The sequence below is a fragment of the Zeus faber genome (assembly GCF_960531495.2).
Source record: "Zeus faber genome assembly, chromosome: 4".
Taxonomy (NCBI): Eukaryota; Metazoa; Chordata; class Actinopteri; order Zeiformes; family Zeidae; genus Zeus; species Zeus faber.
This window is the reverse complement of record NC_137191.1, coordinates 13,548,864-13,570,797: the sequence shown is the minus strand read 5'-3', so window position 1 is coordinate 13,570,797 and position 21,934 is coordinate 13,548,864. Positions and strand designations below refer to the sequence as shown.

Below are 21,934 nucleotides of genomic sequence, written 5' to 3'. Positions count from 1 at the left end.
ATGCGCGCTTTTCTTTGGACACTAGATGGCGCTCGATGTATGGATGAACATATGGCAATTAATATCCCAATTAAATAGTAAAAAAAAACAAAAAACCTGAATTGGTGGTTTTACAATTGACTTGTCCTAACTTTACATAAGTGTTCGATTGCATGTTTCAAACATACAGCATGAAGATTGAATTATAAAATATTGAGTCTTAATTATACGGCAAGTATAAAGTACACCCTATTATATATTAACACTACTGTGTGTCGTCATGGCGTTCATAAAATCTGAAATACCCCAACAACGGATGGAAATTACAATCCCAATATTCAAAAATCTTTATTGATTCTTTTGGCAATTTCAACATCCTAAAATCCCAATTTAAGAACAGAATCACAGTGTAGTACTATAAGTGCAAATAACTTCAAAAAATAAAGATGAACTTTATGCACCAGATGAAAATGGAAGAGAATATTGCAAAATGTTTATTGAACAGAATGCGCAATGTAATCCTCAATATCATACTAGCAAAAGAAGAACTGTTTACTGAAAACATAATAAAAAATAGAAAAAATCTGAACCAACTCTGAATTTCTCGATCAAAATAAAAAAGGATATTATATATCACAAGTGCCAAAGCCCATGTAAAAGGGAACAATCCCCAAAATGCACTTCAACTATTTAATATAAGCCTTCAAAAACCGCTTTTTTTTTTCTCCTTTTGAAATAAGGTTCAGATGCCAAACCTTGCAGTAGACCAGTGCCATTCTACACTGAAATAAATTGCATAGGCATTTGCACATAATGTTTTTGTGTCCAAATGATGATTCTTTCATATGTAAATTATAATCTGTTACTGTAGATGTTACTAACAAAACAATGCTTGTGGGTTATGTTTCATTAGTAAATTATGAAGGAAAAACAACTATTTCTGCATTTTTTGGATTCAGATAATCCGCCCCCCCCCCCCAGTGAAAGGTATATGCATGATGCATAGCAAACCTTTCAAGAGGAAATACTAATGCTACAAGCCCTTGGCTTTCAGCAATTGCTATTATTTTGCATTAACTTCCAAAAGTTTGATGACACTTTCCAGTGAATGCTATAAAATACCACGGCCACACAGCTAGATAGTGCGTTATGCATGAGGATCACTGTGGCAGAGAATTCATATCTTTAGTATTACATTATTATTTATCTTATGGTCATTGTTTTCCATATTGTTATCACCCATTGGGGAAAATACTATCAATGATTATAGGACAATTTGGCTGCCCAAAATAAATGCATTTTCTTTTCAGCAACTATGCTTTGTTTTTTTTTGTTTGCTATTTTGTGCATATATCAGACGGCAATTTTATGAGATGGATCGGGATACAGACCATTTTCATGCCTGTGTTTCCGGGTGCATCAGCTGCTGCACTACCAGGTCTATGTTAATAATGGGACTGAAGTAGAGAGCCCAGTAGAACAGACAGTTGCACACAAACTGAGGGACAAAAGGCCACAGGAGAGCGAAGGCAAACCCCTGGGATAATATCTTCCACAAGTGGCTCCACATCCGGCTCGGCAGTGTCCTGAGGGAAGCAGGGTTACAGGTGAGTGTTTGTGCGAAAACTGTATGTGCGCGCGCCAAGGCAGAAGGAAACAAAGGCAGAGCTTGCACACCTGATCCTGGCTCCTGTCCAGAGCCTCCACAGGGCACAGCCTTCCAGCACGGAGAGCAGCATGGCATTGACAATGATGAAGCGAGACGTCCAGTAGTGGATTGCGAGCCAGTCCCAAGCAAACTCGGCGATCAGCTGGTACGGAAGCAGCAAATACTTGACAAGAAACTCCGCCCACTGTCGCCAGCTGGGCTCATGCTGGAAAAACAAGATAAACGCAGGAGAAGCGGGTAAAGCAATGTGGTGCTTCCAACCAACAGAGTAGATACAGTGTACATTTCACAATTAAAAAAAACAGTACAGATTCTGTTACATTGACATGTCAGGTCAATATTATATGGTCAATCACCTCCTTTTGGCCAAGTTGAGGTTCTAGTTTAATTTGACTTGCTTCTTTAAAGTGCTCCAGTCTCACCAGAGGTAGACACGATCCTGTAGTACTGTTCCACACGCAAACAACAACAGCAACGAACAGTGCCGAGCAGGAACATTTCTATACCGACCAAATATTTTTAGTTCATTTCGAACAAAAGTAAATCAGCACCAATTGAATTTTCCCAGTGATGTGAATCCCGGAAGGGTGAAGAATGTGTTTCTATTGTCGCATCAATAGGAAAAAGAATAAATACCAAAACATTCTGAAAAGATTTTATGAAGGTGCACCTGATACCGAAAGGGCTGCCGCCGTGTATAGCTACATCAACAACTACAATCGGTTACTGTATGAAAGGAAAAATAATTTGAATTAAACTGGAATATCTCATGAAAGCACCAATAGTCATGGCCAAAATGTTGTCAAATATTCTGATATTTGAATTTGACAATATCGCCCAGCTCGGGTGCATGATCCATCCACTGCCCTCTTCCACCTTACCTGCATGTCAAGCGGGAGGCTGCTCTCCACCGACTCCACTGAGCGCGTGAAGGCGGGGCAGCAGGTGTGCAGGAAGGGAAGAAAGGTTTCCGAATAGTCAAACACATATAAGTAGAAGAGTGTGAGTCGAGGGGAGCTCTTAAATGCATAGAGCAAGAACAGGGATTTGCCGGCATTGACTGCCTGGGGAGGGAAAAAAAAAACAACAAAAAAAAAAAAACACACAAGGACAAATGTCAATCTTTTTTTTTTTTGTTTTATACCTCATAACGCAGACACTTTTTTAAGTAGAAACTCAATTTGGAAAATGTGATGGAATCTTTTTTCAAATTAGCTGGTTGAGAGAGAATTCGATACCGCTGACCAGCGTCAACAAATATCCCTAGTGCTTTTTTTAAACACTGCCTGGATACCAATTTTCTGATTCATTAGTTGCATTAAAATATGAATAAAATCATGGCATTTAAATTATATTAACAACGATATATCTCTAAAGCTTCGGGTCTCGATAAGTCATACACAATGTAGGATAACAGCACCTTGTACTCCCAGAGATTCTGGGGGGGTTTGACCCCCAGGGCTTTCACTCGGTCCAGTTCGGCCAGGACAGCACGTCTGTGAGCCGGATTCTCTATGTTGTAGGGGGGCTTGGAGAAGTCTTCATCCCCCAGCATCAACAGTAACCTAACGGGGTGGGGGGGAAATACCCAAAACAAACATTAAAAAAAACTAAAAAACGTTGATCCACAGTATAGCAGTGGTGGCCAACTGTAGAGGTCTTGGTGAAGCCAGCTCCCAATAAAATCTAGCATAAATGTTGAGAGTTTGCCTTGGTCTCCGGTAGAGAGGAAGCGTTGGGCTCATTGCGCCTCCTCCTCTGCCCGTACCTTCCATTGACGTTCTCCTGCTGGAAGGGGCCTTTGTAGAGCTGAGCCCAGGAACCCAAACTCTCCATCCAAGACAGCACTTCCTCTGCGGTCCAGCGGGACACGGGCTTCCGGATCAGCATGTCGTGCTGCTCCTCCTCCCCGCTGCTCCAGTGATACACCAGCAGCATCACCTGACCACATGCCAGAACCTTAGAGGTGACCACTGACACTCAAACTTGAACGCCTTTAGTTCCATGGCTGAGCAAAGTGGTTATTAACGATGGATGAGATGAACGATTCACTCTCAACTTAGGATAGAGGGGTGTCGTACTGGGGACAGGCAACATTTGGTCGACAATTTCAACAATTTCTGCTTTCCAGAATTTGGCAACACACATTTGGTCTAATACTGCGGAGCTCATACGGCATTCAACCTGACATTTTATCATTTGGGGCCTAGCCAAGCATGAAATGTGGTTATTTTGACATTTTAGTAGGAGCGAGATGGGATTCAAAACAGGCAACCCATTTCGAAGGAACCCGTACAGGAAGGAAACTTTAAGGGACTATGAGATTATACAAGAAATGAGTGGTAATTAGAAATAAACAAATTCTACATCTAATTATTCTTGATTCTAGAATGAACTCAAATTTGAAACACGGGAGGTCTGTTTTGATGAAAAGATTAAGTATTAACGTACAATTCTAACATCTGCACTGTTATGCATAGCATTGGCTGGCAAGCAACGATTCAAATGTTGATCCATACTGTACGTGAAAGGGCTGACAAGGCACGGAAATTCAAATGAAATCTCACATTAGAACATTCAGAAACGGTGCTGTAATCTATTTACACACTCACGCAGTGACCTGCTCACACAAACACACTTCGCTGCCACGCAGCAAGACATACAGGGACGTTGCTCCCTGCTGCCACATTGACAAAATAAATAGTCTACATGACATCTGCACCCAACTTGAGCGGAACCTCTTTTCGCAATGGATCTAACAAGTCAGCGACAGTCAAAGCTCCTGAGATACGTGCAATTTTAGCATGTAAAGTTGCAAAATGACTTAGAAATAAACTTCTTGTGACATAGTAATGGGAAGTTCAAGCTTCCTGCTCACATCTGTGTAATAGCTGTTTTGCCAAACAACTTTGTTTATGTACTTCGTGATCTTAAGACATTTTTAAGCTCTTAATGGCTACTTAAATTATTAACAGAAGAAAGGTTATTATTCTTATATTATATTCAATTTTTTTTACACAGTCAGTTATTTATGAAGCTCTTTCACAGGGCTTGAGGTCAGATTTTCTAAATGTACTGGTATAATACAGTAAATTCAGTCCTGACAAGGCTTCCTCTTTTTCTTTTTGACTTGGGAGCCCCAGTAAGTTGAACCACATGTATCATGATGTGCGTTGCTTTTGCTTGTGGAAACTGCCGCTTAGGACAACACCGTGTGCAGGAAGGCACAAGAGTCTTACATTGTCATACAAGAATTCCTCTTAATACAGATTTTCGGTTCGTATAGATTTCACGATCTCGAGGTTGTGTACCCTCACACCAACCTAATTAGCCGTTCTAGGGAATCTGCCCCGTTGGTAAGAAATTTGAGCTCGCACCATGTCACTTTGCCTTTCATATTTGCTGGACAGAGGCGACAATCAAAACTCATCTCGGTGGAGACCCGTGAGACTGTGCTCCCCTGATGCAGCGGCCACGCAGACAATCAGCCGCCGCCGCCGCCGCCGCCACCGCCGGGACAGGCAGCAAAGTAGCTGTCTCTCCCGCGGTGGAATGAATAGAGGCGACAGCGCTGAACGGACATTTAATACGGAATCCACTTACAGCTACGCATGTGAGTGCAGTGAGGACTCCCGAAAAGAAGAAGCCTGCTCCCTTGTGCTTATTTGGCCTGGATCTTCCAAGGCTGTTGCCATACCTACATGAAAACAGCGAAACAGAAACAATTACAGAAAATTAAATCACACACAAGTAGACCAAGTCTTACTGTTCACTTCAAGTTGGGATGGGCAACATTGCCAAGATATGCTCCAGTTTTCACAGCTGCAATATCTGATTCTTTGATTTATTTGATACCTGCGAGACAAAATAAGAAAATAAAATATGGCGACTATGGCGTGAAAATGTGACCTCTTTGGAAAAGCCATATTGGCACACTTTCAAATACAATATTGCCCAGCACAAATTTCAAGAAATCTCTCCAATCAAAGTTTCCTGGACGTTGACACTGATAAACAACGTTTTAATAAACAAAGAAGACACAAATACCTTTGGAATGCCACCAAAATACGGGAGATTTTGGGATCAGCTTGGATCTCTGCTCTCCTCCTTTCCACTACATCGCTGAACAACTTATCTACTGCATCCCTTGAAGCGCAAGAAAAAAAAAATTGATTATAGAGAGGGAGTAGGAACTGACGTGTCAATTCTTGACATCAGGCTTTTTTCAAATGAGATACACGACAAGTTGTAACATTGTAATTATTGCCTTATTTGGAATAAATCAAGAACTTCCACTTGCATGTAAATGCACTGTTTATCAAAATCTCTTCGCATAGACAATCTTGCCCAGACAACCCGATTAAGGTTGATCAATCCCGGGCTTGTGTCCAAGGAACATGTGGAGTCCACAGATTGTCACTATTGATCCACAGTCTTGCTGAGCTCCACTCTGCAGCCTCTCCTGTGGCTGTGATGGCTACCCTGTTTTTATGGCTGTGATGCCCAGAAAAACTGAGGGTCTGGTGCCAACGTGCAAAACCTGCAAAACCTGTCCTTTGCGTCTCAAGAGCCAAGGTGTATTTCACCAAAGCCTAAATGCCTACACGTCTATTCACTTTTGGCCAAGCTTTACCTCAATGCGTCAGTATTGAGTACGTGTATTACAATACACAGTATGGCTTCAGGATGTACGGTGCAAGGGGCTTCTTTGAATTCTGGCTACCTCTCTGTGTCAGCATTTAAGGTGTCTGACAGCTAAAGGTTCTTGCCCACTTTGACAAAAGCAATGGCTTGTCTTGCTGGGCATAGATGTCTGCCTTTAGTTATGCAATCACCTTCCTCTATCACTCCCCTGCAGAGGCAGAAGAGATGGTGATGAAGCCTCTCGCCTCAGTAGGAGACTCGATGTGGACTGCATTGTTCTGGACTTTGGATTAGATCCATTTACTGAGCATTGAGCCAGTTCCTGATCCACTTACACCAGAATAAAAATATCATTGTGTGGCCATTAAGGACAATCTGTCAATCTTAAAAAGCTGTTTGTCGTTATATAGACTAACTTCACTTCCAACACATCAGGCGGAATTACGTTATATAGAAGTAATTCAAAGCATTAGGCTTGTTGTGTGTGTGTGTGTGTGTGCGTGCGTGTATGAGATTTTAATAAATCGAAGAAGTGAAACATCTGCACAACCATTAATGAAATGATTATCGTGCATGAGACACCATACCTCAGCAGTATGTTTACTTTTGGAAATCCCTCCCACTTCTCACGACACTCTGGACACTCATTCTTGTGTGACGACTCCCACCACCGAGCGAGACAATGGCGGCAGAAGTTATGGCCACAGTTTAAAGTGGTGGGGTTGACCAAAATCTCATAGCAACAATGACATAAAAATTCATGTTCTGACAGTGTGCTTCTGGCAACAGTTGACTGACAGGGTTCAGATGAGTTGGGATGGTCGTCCATTAACATTCCAATATTTTCAAAGACATCGGGTGAAAGTCCCTCCATCTGTACATGATTTAGCATTTCCTGCCTAAGAAAGAAAATGAACAAGATCAAACAGGGAGGAGAGAAGTGAAAAAGTGCGACAAAAATTAGACATAGCCACAAATGAGGCCGATTCTATACAAGGGCAACTGGAGTACGTACTTTGAAATAACTAACACAGTCGCGTTACTTTATTTAAAACATATACATATCAGAATTTGTATGTAAGCAAGTAAAGCATTAAAGTAAAACCGAAATGATACATTTCCCAAGTTATTTGATTAAAACATAATTCATTGTTTTATTTTGTTGTAGTATTATTAGGGGTCCAGCACGAATGGGCTGGGGCCCTATTGTTTTTGTTCAGATACAAAATGGCGGTCGAAGTGTCTGGTGCTCAGAAACCGTCAAACCCACAGACACTAATGAATGATAGTTGTATTCGGGGCAGTCCGGACACGCCGGGGTCCAGGTTTGATCCAAATTGGGCTGGATTTGCGGAAGGAGTTAGTAAAAACCTGGGTTTTTGTCAGCTCCGTCAGCGATACCAAAACATCATATGAAAAAACTGCAGACTACTGACTGGTCAGAGACTCGTCACTTGTGTCATCATTACGCGACTTGGCACCCAAAGGTTAGGTCAACAAAAGCTGCGTCATCATTGCGCAACACAGCACACCCCGAACCAACTCGCCGCACGTGCCACTGCTGTTCACCGGTCAGTTACTGGCTTACGTCTGCCCATTTTTCCTGCTTCCAACACATTAACTTCGGGAACTGACTGTTCACTTGCTGCTCTACTGCATACAGTATATCCCACCCCTTGGAAAGAACCATTGGAACGAGATGAGCAATGTTATTCACTTTACCGCTCAGTTGTTTTAATGTTGTGGCTAATCGATGTATGTCATCTTGAATTACTTAGTTATTACATTAACCTTAAAAACAAAAAGAACAAAAAAAAAACAAAAAAAAAACAAAAAAACATGCAGATGCCAATCAGTGCCAACCCCGGTGCAATCGGGGCGCCAAAACAGTATTTTTATTTGAGGCGTAGATTATTTTATTTTACTCTGTTTCTTTATGGAACTTAACAAGAACCGCGCGTAATGGGGACACGGGAACAGCATTAGGGCACGGGGGGGAGTGAGGGAAAGGTACAACGGCAAAACTAAACAAGCGAGATGACGAGATGTAGCTATGGTGATGTACAAAGACTGCAAAAAATATATATTAAACTAAATTATTATTATGTCTGTTATTATATATAAGAATTTATACAAGTAATAACCTGGAGCTGCAACTTTATCATCGGACCAACCGTGCCGCGCGAGACCACCATGTCCAAATCCTCCATCTGCTTCTTCGCTATAGCACCAAACAACCACCATGCAATTAATAAATAGAATTTTTTTTTTTTTTTAGATATCAATCCATGTTTTTTTATTTAAGTCATTTGAGTGCGATATTCCAGCCAGAGAAAATGGCATTACCTGTTCGGTAAACTCCGACAGCCGCGGCAGACTTGCGTTTGCGATCCTTTTGAGCGGCTCTGTTGTCGAAACAAAGGGAACCGCGTCTTGCTGGGTGATGAGACGTTTATTTTTTTTGGCAAGTTTTAAAGACAGATATGTCGTGCTATTTGCAAATGTTTCCTCCTCCATTTAAGAGATAACCTATGCTCCTCCCTCGACGGTAGGTGCCTTGGCTGAAAAGGAGCGCACCCACTGTCACGTCAGGTTAACAAAGCGAACACACACGCATTTATTATTTGATACTTGCTCTGCACAAAAATAACTAGAGCTCACTACAGCATGCATGCGTAGTAGAGTGGGCTCCTTGCTTTCTCCATGTCACATCCGGCTGTGACAAGTAAAGTAAAATTATTTTCACTTTTATTATTGATTTGACTATTTTTATTTTATTGCCTTACTAATCGCTTTTACATTAACATTTAATGTATGTTTCCCCCCAAAAAACTTTTGGGGCTATGTAAAAACTGAAAAAGTCTTCTCATTGAGTAGGTAGTTTTATAGCAGGCTAAAAAGGCTTTTGAAACAGTTATTTTTCACAACAGGAATCTTTATCATGTGAAAGGAGGTTATATTAAAGGTTGTTTCATACAATTGTGTGATTTAATTTGTGCTCGTTCAAAGACAGTGCGATGAAGGGTTGAAAGACTTTGCGCCGGTTCAGTTATTTCTTTTAGAGCGGAAGATTTCTTTGTTTCCCTGGCACAAAAGGGGGAATAAATAACGACGCGAAAACCAAATAAACAAACAAACAAAATAAAAGGCATCGGTATCGGCTATCAGCCAAATTGTTACTTTAAACATCAGTATCTTCCTGGAATTTCATTTGCTCATCAGTGTTGAAACCCTCGAAATTTGTACTTGGTATCGGTAGGAATCGGTTGGAAGTGATGCTGCGTTTCATGGGAACTCTGAAAACTGTAATTCGTAACTAAAAGGACTAACCTTGACCCCGTGTACTGCTGCCCGCAGCTACATTTATTGTTATAATTATTATTAATATGATGATTATTATTAATTATTATTATTATTATTATTAATAATAATGCTAATAAAAGAAACAACACGTGTTAGTCATCAGTCACCCATCAATTTTGATATCAGATCAGGACACAACCATAAACACTCCGTTCAAAGGTCTTTCTAAGGGGGAGGGGGATCGTCTGTGAACGCCGCACATTTCTTGCTTGATTTGTCACCGAATACATTTCGTGGCTTTGAGGGTTTTCTTTTTCTTTTTGTTTCTTTCTTAAATAAACCAACAAATTATGATTTAATCAGATCGGATTTTTGAGATTAGAATCAAGCATTGACCATCTCACAGCAACAACGCAACATGAACGAGTGTTTTATGTTAACAGGCTGCGAATGTGATATTATTATATTCTATAGCTAGCTACTTGTATTTCAGTCGGCGATCAAGCCTTTACAACAGTGGCAGTGACACGTCCACGTCAGGAAGCACCGCACACAGTTGTTGTTTTTTTTTTTTTACTCGACGCAACGGATGATAATATTCCATTGATTGTGACGCCGTAAACGCTGGATCTAAATCCCCACGGGATCCGGATTGACATGTCGGTGACACGCGGAACGCAACCACTTTACACGGGTCATCGCGATTAGCTCAAACAGTTGCGATCGGGCGACCGTGTCGTCGTTGTGGCAGCTCCGGTAATCGCTGGTCACGCGTCTCACCGGAACGAGGGCGTTTGGCTTCGACCGAACGGCAGCTTAGTTCAGCAGCTCGGCCGCACTTCCCTCGTGTTGAGCCGGAGTCTGCTTCACAATAAAACGACAATAAACACCGATACCGCCGCTAGCCAGCGCTGTCCGTATCGCACAGTCGCCCGACTGCCTCGACCCTCGGCTTACCTCAGAAAGAGCCTTCGGAAAGTGACGCGCTGGCGAGGCACATGTGGACGGCCGTGGGCGACGATAAGGAGCTGTTTGGAAGTCGGGCTTTACTTTTCACCGCGGAAGAGAGGTGTCCCCACCGGCAGCCATGTCTGAGCCCCGCTTCTGGAGAACTCCCCCGTCACGTGACAGGAACGCCCACTCCGGATTGGCTGGAGGGTGGGGGAGACCCGGAAGGAGCAAAATAAGTTAGAAAAACATGAAAGATATGAAGTATCAAGTTATTACTCAGTATTATTACTGTTGTTATTCGCGTTTATAATAATGATTCCGACAGTGTATGTGCATATATTGCATACGTGCAAAATGCCCTACTTTTTGTCACTGTTAATTGCTGATACAGAGGATTGTTTATTATTGATCATTTTTATTGTACAGTGACATTCGTTCATCACTTTATTATTATTATTCCAACCCATTGTTTTGACGTGTTGTAACACGGCAATTTCCCCCCGGGGTGAATATCTATCTATCTATCTATCTATCTATCTGTCTGTCTGTCTGTCTGTCTATCTATCTGTCTGTCTGTCTGTCTGTCGATCTAAAATTCACAAGGAACGCCTTGATATTATCGTCAGTAAACACTATGAACCAGTAGGTGGCAGCGCACCTCTGCGCGCCGCCTCGGGAGTCGCAGAAGACGACGGAGGAAAAGGGAAGCGGCTACTGCTTGTTGTGGCGGCTCCCCGGTGATGTCCTCCGAACGCGGCGACAAAATCACGCCTAATCAGAGGTAACGTCCGTACTGGCAACACTCAGCTCGTCGAGGTTTGCCGTCATGACATTCCATCACTTGCACTCGGTGTCAGGGTTTGTTGTCACGGCTCATGTTAGCTATGACCACAACCCTCAGTGATTGGACTGACGCGTAACCCGCAGTCCTTATACTGTAATAACGGTCAAAACACCACAGTGGCTTAAAGCTCATCTCAGAAACCACATCACGGAGAATCTAACGACCTGGTAACTTTGGACAGATTGTCCCCATCTTCCAAGTTACTTTCTCAGCAAGTGGACCTGGTATTTATATGATTGGCCTTCAATTGTTGGTGATCTTGGTGAATCCCAGGGTACAGGAACGCATCATTTCTATTTCCTCCTCATTGTACTGGAGGTTTAAAAGCGTTGCCTGATACAGTAGTTGACTTGCTCAGAGAGAAAACACTGCTACAAGATCACTCATAGCTTGTTAAATCATTGGCTTTGCCTATGTATGTATAAGTATATGGAGCATAATTGCTTCCAAGGTAATACTCACCCAATAATCAATTTCCATTTTTGCACCACTTTACACAGAGCCTGGATTATTATGTATATATCGTGTACTGCTACTACTCTATCAGCACAACCACACAAAACTGTATTTAATTGAACCATTTCTGATCTCCCAATAACGAATGCAGGTTGGAGTTTTGCGTGTTCCTCAAAGCAACAAGATGGACGTCCAAAAGGAGTAGCTGTCGGAGGAATATCGACGGCCCCTCGTCCACACAGACACCCGAAGCAGAGGGAGGAGAGGCCTTACGATACATGGAGGAGAGAAACGTCCCAGACGGCACACTGAGGAGAGCGCCGGGGCTGCCCGGGGCGTTGGCGATGCCCTCCGCGCGCAGACAATCCAGTGCCGCACGACAAGCGTGAATCCCTCGGGGGGAAACCGATGAGGTGGAGAGGATGGGGAGAGAAAGTAAGCACCCGGCCAACTAATGCCAAACCTTTCACCAAGAAATACATGGCACGCATCGTTATACGTGTGTGATAAACGTGTGACAATAGATGCAGTTCCCTATCTCCAAATCTTCCAACAATGAAGTTGATTACAGACATGCATTTTTTTTTTGTTGCAAGGAATACTCAATCTACAGGTATAATTTTCATCTTAATCCAACCTTGGAACCTAGGTCTAAGAAGTATGACAAGCTAATGGAAACATACCTGATCAAAACCCAGCCAGCTCTATACAATGTAAGTACTTCAACATAATCCACAGTGCACCTAAAGGTTGCATAATGCAACAGTAGGCTATTACACTGTAGTTAATCTGAGTAACTATGATCAATTTAATTTGGAAAAAGTCACTTGAGTTGCATTCTCTTCGTTTGCATTCACTTTCCGGCTCTTCAGTCACATTTGGTGTGTGTCCGCTTTGAAGACTATTTTACTGAACTGTACAACTTTTTAAACTAGGATTGCAGTGATGGTGACCCACCAGGACCACAAGACCTGAAGATGGCATCAGAATATCTGGATGTCCAATGTCCAACACGAGCAAAAGAAAAGCATCGGGAAGAAATTGTTGATTTTCTCAACAGTGACAATGAAGCCATTGACAGAACGACCAGTAGGTGGTAAAAATGAACAATGCATAGTTGCCTGGAGTTGAATTAATACTCTTGCATTCTTTTCTTACAAGTGTCTTTTGATTTCCACATGATTTGTAGTTTATTATTAATTTATTTGCCTGCATAAGTGTTTGCCAAGTAACACAACTGGGGTCTTTGTTTTCACAAAATGCTGCACACATGAACAATGTTAAAGCTACAGTGCTGTCGGTCAGGTGTCCCTGTACATGAATTAAATATCTGGTGTTAGGTGGCAGTCTTGGCCATGGCTCTGATAACACAGGAGACCCCAAATCAGCTCACGCGGCTAGCAAGGTAGCCTATCAATTATGAATGGCTTAAACTCATTGCTTTGAATAAAAGTAATCATCTTTAAAAAAATCTGGTGATGATAATTATGATTGTGGAGAAAACCACAGTATACAACAATTTTTTTACATATATTTCTTCATATATGTTTCAGAGGCAGGCAAGGACCAATGTGACAATGGATTCCAGTTTCTACCTACCTAGATCGCAGCACAACTGATTATTCCTTTACTCCAAATGATCTCCGGCGAAACTTCTGTGTTTCCAAGAGGCCATTGAAGCCGTTGTTTTTTATTATTATTTCTTGATCACAGGTTGGTGGCATCTCACCAGAGTCTCAGGTGCCCGAGCAAGACCAGAGGAAGAGCAGTTCAACACACGCGGTGCCGGTCACAACTGAGGGTGTAGGGGACGAACGAGTGGGAGGAGAAAAAACAGAGATTGAAACTCTTACACCTGCAAGTAATGGTAAAAAAAAAATAATAATAATAAATAACATGATATAAAGCCCAATAAATACTAAATGGAAAAAAAAAACTATTTGTGATGCATTGCTGCAGACTGCTCATCTGTTTGGACCCGCTGTTGCAGGAAAGCGACGTGGAAGAAAACCGGTTCAGGATTCACCAGCGGCGTCGCTTCGTCTTCCTGAAAAAATAGAAGAAGCTGCTCCCAATCCCAGTGAGTATTTGGTTATTTTTGGCTGGCGATGTTCAATAAAGAGAGGGAGTGACCGTGAAAGAAGTGCAAACTGTGAATGTTGCAAACTTATATGCAACTGGTTATAATGATATTGTGACAGGTGTCTCTATTAAAACTGTTTCAGGGGTGAAAAGAGAAAACAAACAAACAACCTTCACTCAGGTCCTTTCTGTTCAAACTCAGCACGGACACTTGTCAAAGTGATGATAATAAAATGGCAACGTGTGCTCCCTGCACCAAATATGAGTCGCCCTACTTTTCAGTCGCTAGCATTCTGCTACAGGGTGGCAGCCCACTACCACCAAACACAGCACAATCAATTCATCGCCCACTTGCACATTAGTCAGCTACTTGTTTTTCACTGCATCCCTAATAACCTCTATATAATGTCTATTTATCTAAGCATCTTATATGTAGAGCTATTATAATGAGTTATTTGAATTCATGTTGGTCCCACGTTACGCTCTATTTTCCGTTTAGAATACATTTCCAAGCTGTTCTTTTCTGCTTTCCCCCTTGGCCCTTGCAAGTGTGGTGGTATGAAGATGAATGATGCACAGCTTGTTTTCTGTCTGTATTAGTCTCCCGCTATTATGATCATCTTAATCACTTTCTTTCAAGGTGTATTCTACAAAGGTGGAGGAGTTGGACTTTAAACACTTTCTCCCACTTCGGGTTTGAGATGAGATTAAAAACAAAACAAAAAAAAAAGCATGTGTTTTTGCAGCGCATTCGTTTTACAATTTGCATTTTGATTCAAGCTTTTGCTTTCAACCGGCCAAGCGAGCAATTGTACCGAAAGAGGAAGTTACGACATCACACGACTCTTTGCCCGTTTTGCCCGTTCTTGGTAAGAACAGATACAGCAAGTACTGCAACTTAAAAAACCCAGGCTTCAAGGTTTCTTAGGGAGTGTGATCCATGATGATTGGGTAGCATTTTCAGCCACACCTTTATTCTTCAAACTTCGCGTTCCCTCTCGGCCCAAAGGTTTTTTTTTTTTGGGTTGCAACATGGGGGATAAAAAAAGTGAGAGTTAAGTGAAGTGACCTCCGTGCTTACGGATCCAGCTTGAGCTGAAGTGTGTTTTGTGTGACGTGATGCCGCTTCATCCCGCCGTTCGAACCATTTCCATTTCGAACGGGACATAAAGGAATACACATGTTCAGCGACAAGACGAGGTAACTCATCTTGAATCTTGAAAAAATGTACTTTTAAAACATTAAAACGAAAAAAACTCATGTTTTATGCACTTTTTTTTTTTACAAGTGCAACATCGACTCATTTGTATCGATAGATAACCCCCAACTAATAAATACTGATCATTCTTAATTTTTCTCACAACAGGGAAAAAACTACGCAAGAAACAAACTCTTCTTCAATCTGCAGAGGGAGAAAAAGAAGGTAATACAGAGTCATACATACAGTATCTACATATATACAGTATATACAGTATCAGTATTTCATGTGATGGTTTTGAACTTTCTTGCCCCCCTCCGCGCAGTGACGCGGCGTTCGGGAAGAAAGGCAATCCAACCCCCAACGGGAATACCTCCCGAGCTCCTCAAGACGCCCAAAGAGAAGACGGACTATCGCTGTTCAGTTTGCGGCAAAGTCTTTCCTCACGCGTACAAGTTAGAGCGGCATCAGCTGACCCACACCGGAGAGAAACCACACCGCTGCTCAGTCTGTGGAAGGGGATTCAACCAGAAGGGGAATCTCAAAACACATTACAAAGTTCATACAGGTAGGAGAACCTGACGCAACACCAAACCAAATATATTTTATTATTTGTTGTTTTCTATATACTGTATTGTTTCCTCTGTATGTTGTTTTGGTGGCGGTATGGCTTGTGCCCATATCTAGTTTTGGACTTATTAGACTGGAATTTTTTGGGGGAATTTTAGACTGACAATAATGTCTGATGCTCTAATAAGCGTGTTTGACCTTTTTGCATGTTGCATACATACGACTACTGAGTGATATAAAAATGGATTAATTTGTACACCGTCCAATTGCCCATAATGTGTTTCATGGCATCCTGAAATCGGCTTAGTTCCATGTGTCGCCGTGCAGGACGTAAAGACATTGTGGATTGGGTTGGTGAAATGAGCGCCATCGCCTCAGACCTGCCAGAGTTCTTTGAGAAGCTGCCGGAGGAGTCCAGGGAGGGCTCCTCCCTTCGGTGCCTGGACTGCGGGAGAGAGTGCGAAAGCCACCCGGCCCTGCAAGCACACCACATCACAATGCACACACAAGTGACCGCCGAGACCAACACACGCACTCCCGCTGCATCGCATCTGCGCTTTTGCCGCCACTGTGGCGTTCGGTTCATCGACGACAAGCAGCTGGAGGACCACATGAAAAGCCACGTTAAGGAGAAACCTTACTCCTGCCCTGAATGCGGCAAGAGGTTCATCAAGAAGAGCTACATACAGGTCCACCGGCGCATCCACACCGGGGAGAAGCCTTTCCTCTGCTCCCAGTGCGGGAAGGGCTACCACACCACGTCCTCGCTCAGGCTGCACGAGATGCAGCACTCGGGAGACCGGCCTTTCGCCTGCGCCGTCTGCGGGAAGAGGTTCCGCATCAACTCCTACCTGACGGCGCACCGTCAGACCCACGTCAACGAGAGGCCGTTTCGCTGCGGCGTCTGTGGGAAGGGCTACCCCAGGGCAGAGGAGCTGAAGGTCCACGGCAGAACACACACGGGGGAGCGGCCCTATCGGTGCGGGGAATGCGGGAAGAGCTTCATCTACCGCCAGGGCCTGAGACAGCACCAACGCACGCACGCCGGGAGACGCATAGGTCCGACCAGGCAGCTGGGGAGACCCAAGCAGCGGCCCGGGCAGGAAAACTGACCGTCTCCAGGGTTTATACAATCTTTCAGTGTTTTTTTGGGGGTTTTTTTGTCAGCTGTGGTCGTTTGATTCAGTCACAATCAGACGCTGTCTCCCAGTAGTGCTAAATAACCAGGCTGAAACAAATCCACCGCAGCGTCATCGCTGGTTTTATGTCCTTGTCTTTCTTGTACTTGTGTTATTTTTACACTTTCCTTGAAGTAACATTATTAGTGCCTTTATAAACTGCATGCCGAATACATGCACATTTCAATTGTCAATTAAACACACGTCAGTTTTATAAAATCCATAATATTGTAATAGATTTTTTTTTACACAAATGTCTGGCTTGTTTTTTTTTCTCCTAATGAGTACATTTGTTTTCAGACTTTTATTTTTATTTTTTTTGTTAGACCTTTTTTCTCTCACAGTCAGTTTTTGACCATCAACCAGAGACAGGTACCGTAATGGCGTCGTTGATGTTGGGGTTTAATGGGTGAAACATCACGTTGTTTCATGATGTTATGTGGGGGGGGAATCGATGGGAATCCTAGTGAAACACAGTGCAGTTGTGTCCGGGGGTCAGTGGGGCCTCCATTATCCCAGCAACCCTGTAGAGAAAAATTGGGCAGGTGCCTGAGCCACATGCTCAGGTAAATTCTAACAATCTGAGCGTTCATAACAAACAATAACTTCAGCTTTTGGGAGAGGAAGAAAGTCAAAGTTCATGACTGTTTATAAATATATATATTTTTATATATTTACATTTATATATATATATATAGAGAGAGAGAGAGAGAGGAAAAAGCACTGCAGTCAGCTCCCAGTGCAGTACAGACGCGGGGAAACTTTCTCAGGCGAAGTCTCGATGATAGGAAATGTACTTTTTGAGGCCAAGTTTTTTTTTTTCATTAATAAACAGAACGCAATTCCCATCCAACCATCTGCTTGTCTCACCAGCACAGCGATTTATTTGGTGTGCGGGATTTACAGATTAATAATGTATTCTGCGCACACAACACGTCTATCAACTGTTCAACCTTTCATGATGTCCAGGACGTCCGTCCCACATGACTGGCCGCATTTAACCCTTCCCTGATTGTAAAAAAAGAAAGAAAGAAAGGAAAAATCCATCGTCACGGTAGTCGCGCTTTTGCTTGGTCTCCATATTTGACAGCTGCGTTTACATGCTTCACTCGCTCCATCTGGCAACCACCATCCCCACTGCTGGTTGCCAGTGTTGTTTATTTTGGGCTGCGTATTAAAACGTGCTCCTCCCAGAGACTGCGGAGCAGCGACATCCCGCCGAGGAGGATCCCAAAGCGAGTGAGGTGGGTAATAAATGATGCTAACTAGCCTCACTAGTATCACAGTTAGCTGTTTCATGACGGGGCTGTTTTCATTTTGGCAGCTGTTGACGGAAATGTCAGAGAAAAATAAAGGTCACGAACCCTGGCAGGAAAGGACGTTGTATTCATCAGTAATTAACATTAATATGTCACAATCCTCAAATGCCTTAGTCGAGGGTCATATCAGACAGACATTGCAATGTCTGTCTTGAGTAAAATGTACTGGAGCATCTTCATCTAACAGGGTCCCTAACATGTCTTAAATTCAGTTTGTAGTATGTTAGGCCTTGAAAGTAATTAAATAGTGCTGAAATTTAAATTCATGAGGTCTTAAATTAATTTCAACGTAAGAATGTTTGATTTATCCATATATATATATGTATATATGTGTATATATGTATGTACATATGTATAATTTTTTTTAAATATAAATAAGTTTAACACTTCTGCATCACAGTAATAATTTCTGATATAATATTATAAAACTCTCAGCCAACCTGTCTGAAGTTCAGTGGAGAACGCTGTGGTTATATTACAGTACCTACTAACAGTGTGTGTGTGTGTGTGTGTGTGTGTGTGTAACACACACACACACATGCACACACAGCCACAAAATTAAAACCACTGACAGGTGAATTGAAAACAATGATCGTGTCGTTACATTGACACCTGTCAAGAGGTGGGATATATTAGGCAGCAAGTGAACAGTCAGTTCCTGAAGTTGATGTGTTGGAAAAATGGACAAGCGTAAGGATCTGAGCCCCTTTGACAAGGACCAAATTGTGATGGCTACACGACTGGGTCAGAGTATCTCCAAAACGGCAGGTCTTGTGGGGTGATCCCGGTATGCAGTGGTTAGTTCCTCCCAAAAGTGGTCCAAGGAAGGACAACCGGTGAACAACCGGTGGGGAGTGAAGTCTAGTCCGTCTGGTCCAATCCAACAGAGGAGCTACTGCAGCACAAACTGCTGAAAAAGGGAATGCTGCTATGATAGAAAGGTGTCATAACACACAGTGCATCACAGCTTGTTGCGTATGGGGCTGTGTAGCCGCAGACCGGTCTGCTGCTGGGAAACCTTGTGTCCTGGCATTCATGTGGATGTTCCTGTAACACATACCACTTACCTAAACATTGTTGCAGACAAAGTACACCTCTTCATGGAAACTGTATTCCCTGATGGCAGTGGCCTCTTTCAGCAGGACAATGCTCCCTCCCACACTGCAAAGAATGTTCAGGAATGGTTGACAAAGAGTTCAAGGTGTTGACTTGGCATCCAAATTCCCCAGATCTTAATCTGACGGAGCATCTGTGGGATGTGCTGGAACAACAAGCCCGATCCATGGAGGCCCCACCTCCCAACTTCCAGGACCCAAAGAATCTGCTGCTAACGTCTTGGTGTCAGATACCACAGGACACCTTCAGAGGTCTTGTGGAGTCCATGCCTCCATGGGTTAGAGCTGTTTTGGCGGCACGAGGGGGAGCTGCACAATATTAGGCAGGTGGTTTTAAAGTTGTGGCTGATCGTTGTATATATTAACAGGTCATATAATAATTATTAAATATCATCGCAATTACACTTAGTTAAAATTTGACTTCATTTAATTAACTTAATTTAACTCTCTGAAATCTGCAGACACCCTAATCTAAGTTGGTCATGGATTTAATATTCACAGAACTGTTTCAGGGACAAAAGTGTGAGATGTGGGGAAAAGCTTCAACGATGATTTTTTTACATGAAAGAATGACTTGTGTGGTGAGAGTATGCAAGAGGACACGGAAGCGGTGGGTGGTGTGATTAACTCAGATGGAGAAGAGATTGAATGGGACGCTGGTGGTGTTGGTGAGTAGAGGTTGATTCTAATTTTTCCATATCTCTATTGGAAATGATGATGAATACTTGTGTTGAGCGGATTTCTGCAAGAAAAGTGAAAGAGTTAAGAGCACCACATGTATCATATCTGTCCCAATGCTATGGAAGAGAGAGGATTTGTAGATGCAACCACTTTAGCCTGAGTTTTTATATGAAGACAAGATTAATAATTTATAACCACTTTTGTCCCAGCTGCTTATACTAAACTTGTCTTGGCATTCATAATATAGAGACTGTGCCCTTCTTAATAAATTGAATGTATTTTTTGCTTCATGCAGGGAGTGCTCCACATCTGATCGAGAGTGTTGATCAACAGTCGGTGGAAAGAAAAGATCACCACAACCACAGAAATCTACACCAACAGCGAATGGCTCACCAATGTCCAAGATGTGGCAAAGAGTTTGGTTCTCTGGAAAGACTGAAGAGGCATTATCTCAACCACACCCGAGGCAATGTCTTCAACTGTCCTGTTTGTGGGAGGAGATTCTTCCACGGGGACCTGCTGAGGGAGCACCTCAACAGACACGCTGAATGCCCGACTAAATCAAAGGAAGCTTCTGCTCTTTTGGATAACGAAGAGATAGCGAATATTCTCATCAACTCAGAAGGAGCTTACATTGAATGTAACCCTAAACGTGAGTGCATTATTCATGAGAAGTAAATGTGTATAATCAGAGACCGTGCAGTGAATTATTTTTGAGTAGCCTTAACACTATTTTAAAGATATGAAAAATTTTGCCTTTTTTTCTCAAGAGTGAAATAATAATAATTATTCTTTTGACCTGGGAGTCAACCCAGTTTTATGGGTTTTTTGAATGTTGTTTGAATCACTTTATTTCTGCTGTCTTGGCCAGGGCGCCCTCAAAGAAGGGACTTATAATCTCAAAGGGACTGATCTGGCTAAATAAAGGTTTAATAATAAATAATAAAGACCGGAGTGATTGGCACTAGAGGAGCTTCAGCCAAAGCCTACAATACAGTGTACATCAGGGAAATCACAACCATGTTCTCTGGTAACCACAGTTGCCCTGGTTAAAATATTCTCCTTCTTATCATCTATTTTATTTTCTAAAAGATTACACGCTAGTTTGGTTTAAATATGTATTTTTTTAGGGCTGTAACATCCATGGCTTTAATACATGCGGCAAACGCCTCCACTGTAACTTTTTCAGGCGACAAGCACACTGCTAAACCCACCAAAGCCCAGCGTTCTGAAACACCGACACAGGAAAAGCATCGAAGGAAAGTCGCAGAGAAGTTCTTTGGCCGTGGTGATTGCAGTAAGGAATTGCAGAGTGCCTTTTCCAGCGATCGGCACATGAGAGAGAAGCACGCCAAACGCATCCCACACAAGTGTCCTGACTGCGGACAGGCGTTTAGGGCCATGCAGAACTTGACGGTGCACCGACATATTTATCACCCACCGCTGGGAGCAGAGCAGTGTGCAGAGCCCCAGGTTCCAAAGACATACCCCTGCTCTAAATGTGGGAAAGAGTTCCCTTCCAGCGCCTCTCTCAACCGACACCTCATCGTTCACTCCGGAAGGAAACCATATGAGTGCACTGTGTGTGGACGGGGTTTCACACAGATCGGAAACCTTAAAACACACCAGAAGATTCATACAGGTAATGGTGCTGGGGTAAATCATCACATGGCAAAATATTTTTTCTCGTCCTTCTTTTCACAGAGGAGGCATTTCAGTCCTTTACTATCTTAGGTCACCAGGGTTTTATAGTGCAGTTGTGTGAAACTCACATTTGAAATATTTTATCATGTGGGCCAAATGATTTATTTTAATCAAGGTTACCAATGGTTACGCTACCTTATCACAATGTTTCTTTTACATGCAAAATACAGCACAGGTTTTGGTTTTAAAGAATACTTATTGAACAGAAATATCCACTGTGTCAGAAGACTTAATGTAGCAA

At 42.6% G+C, this 21,934-nt stretch overlaps 2 protein-coding genes across 2 annotated transcripts; one reads left to right on the top strand and one right to left on the bottom strand.

The window, feature by feature from the left end:
• Positions 1-308: 308 nt before the first annotated feature.
• LOC307229812 (bifunctional apoptosis regulator-like) lies at positions 309-10,691 on the bottom strand. The gene is made up of 9 exons (XM_079999896.1): positions 10,553-10,691; positions 6,880-7,191; positions 5,696-5,794; positions 5,252-5,345; positions 3,417-3,589; positions 3,069-3,213; positions 2,530-2,712; positions 1,657-1,853; positions 309-1,565 (listed from the first exon to the last, which is right to left on the bottom strand). The coding sequence occupies exons 2-9, from the start codon at positions 7,182-7,184 to the stop codon at positions 1,376-1,378; spliced, it is 1,386 nt and encodes a 461-aa protein (XP_079856022.1). The 5' UTR covers positions 7,185-7,191; positions 10,553-10,691; the 3' UTR covers positions 309-1,375.
• Positions 10,692-11,197: 506 nt separating this feature from the next.
• On the top strand, positions 11,198-17,019 carry LOC307229811 (uncharacterized protein). Its single transcript, XM_079999895.1, has 9 exons — positions 11,198-11,327; positions 11,998-12,281; positions 12,496-12,559; positions 12,782-12,935; positions 13,560-13,713; positions 13,837-13,926; positions 15,295-15,351; positions 15,452-15,694; positions 16,024-17,019. The coding sequence occupies exons 4-9, from the start codon at positions 12,843-12,845 to the stop codon at positions 16,806-16,808; spliced, it is 1,422 nt and encodes a 473-aa protein (XP_079856021.1). The 5' UTR covers positions 11,198-11,327; positions 11,998-12,281; positions 12,496-12,559; positions 12,782-12,842; the 3' UTR covers positions 16,809-17,019.
• The last annotated feature ends 4,915 nt before the right edge of the window (positions 17,020-21,934 follow it).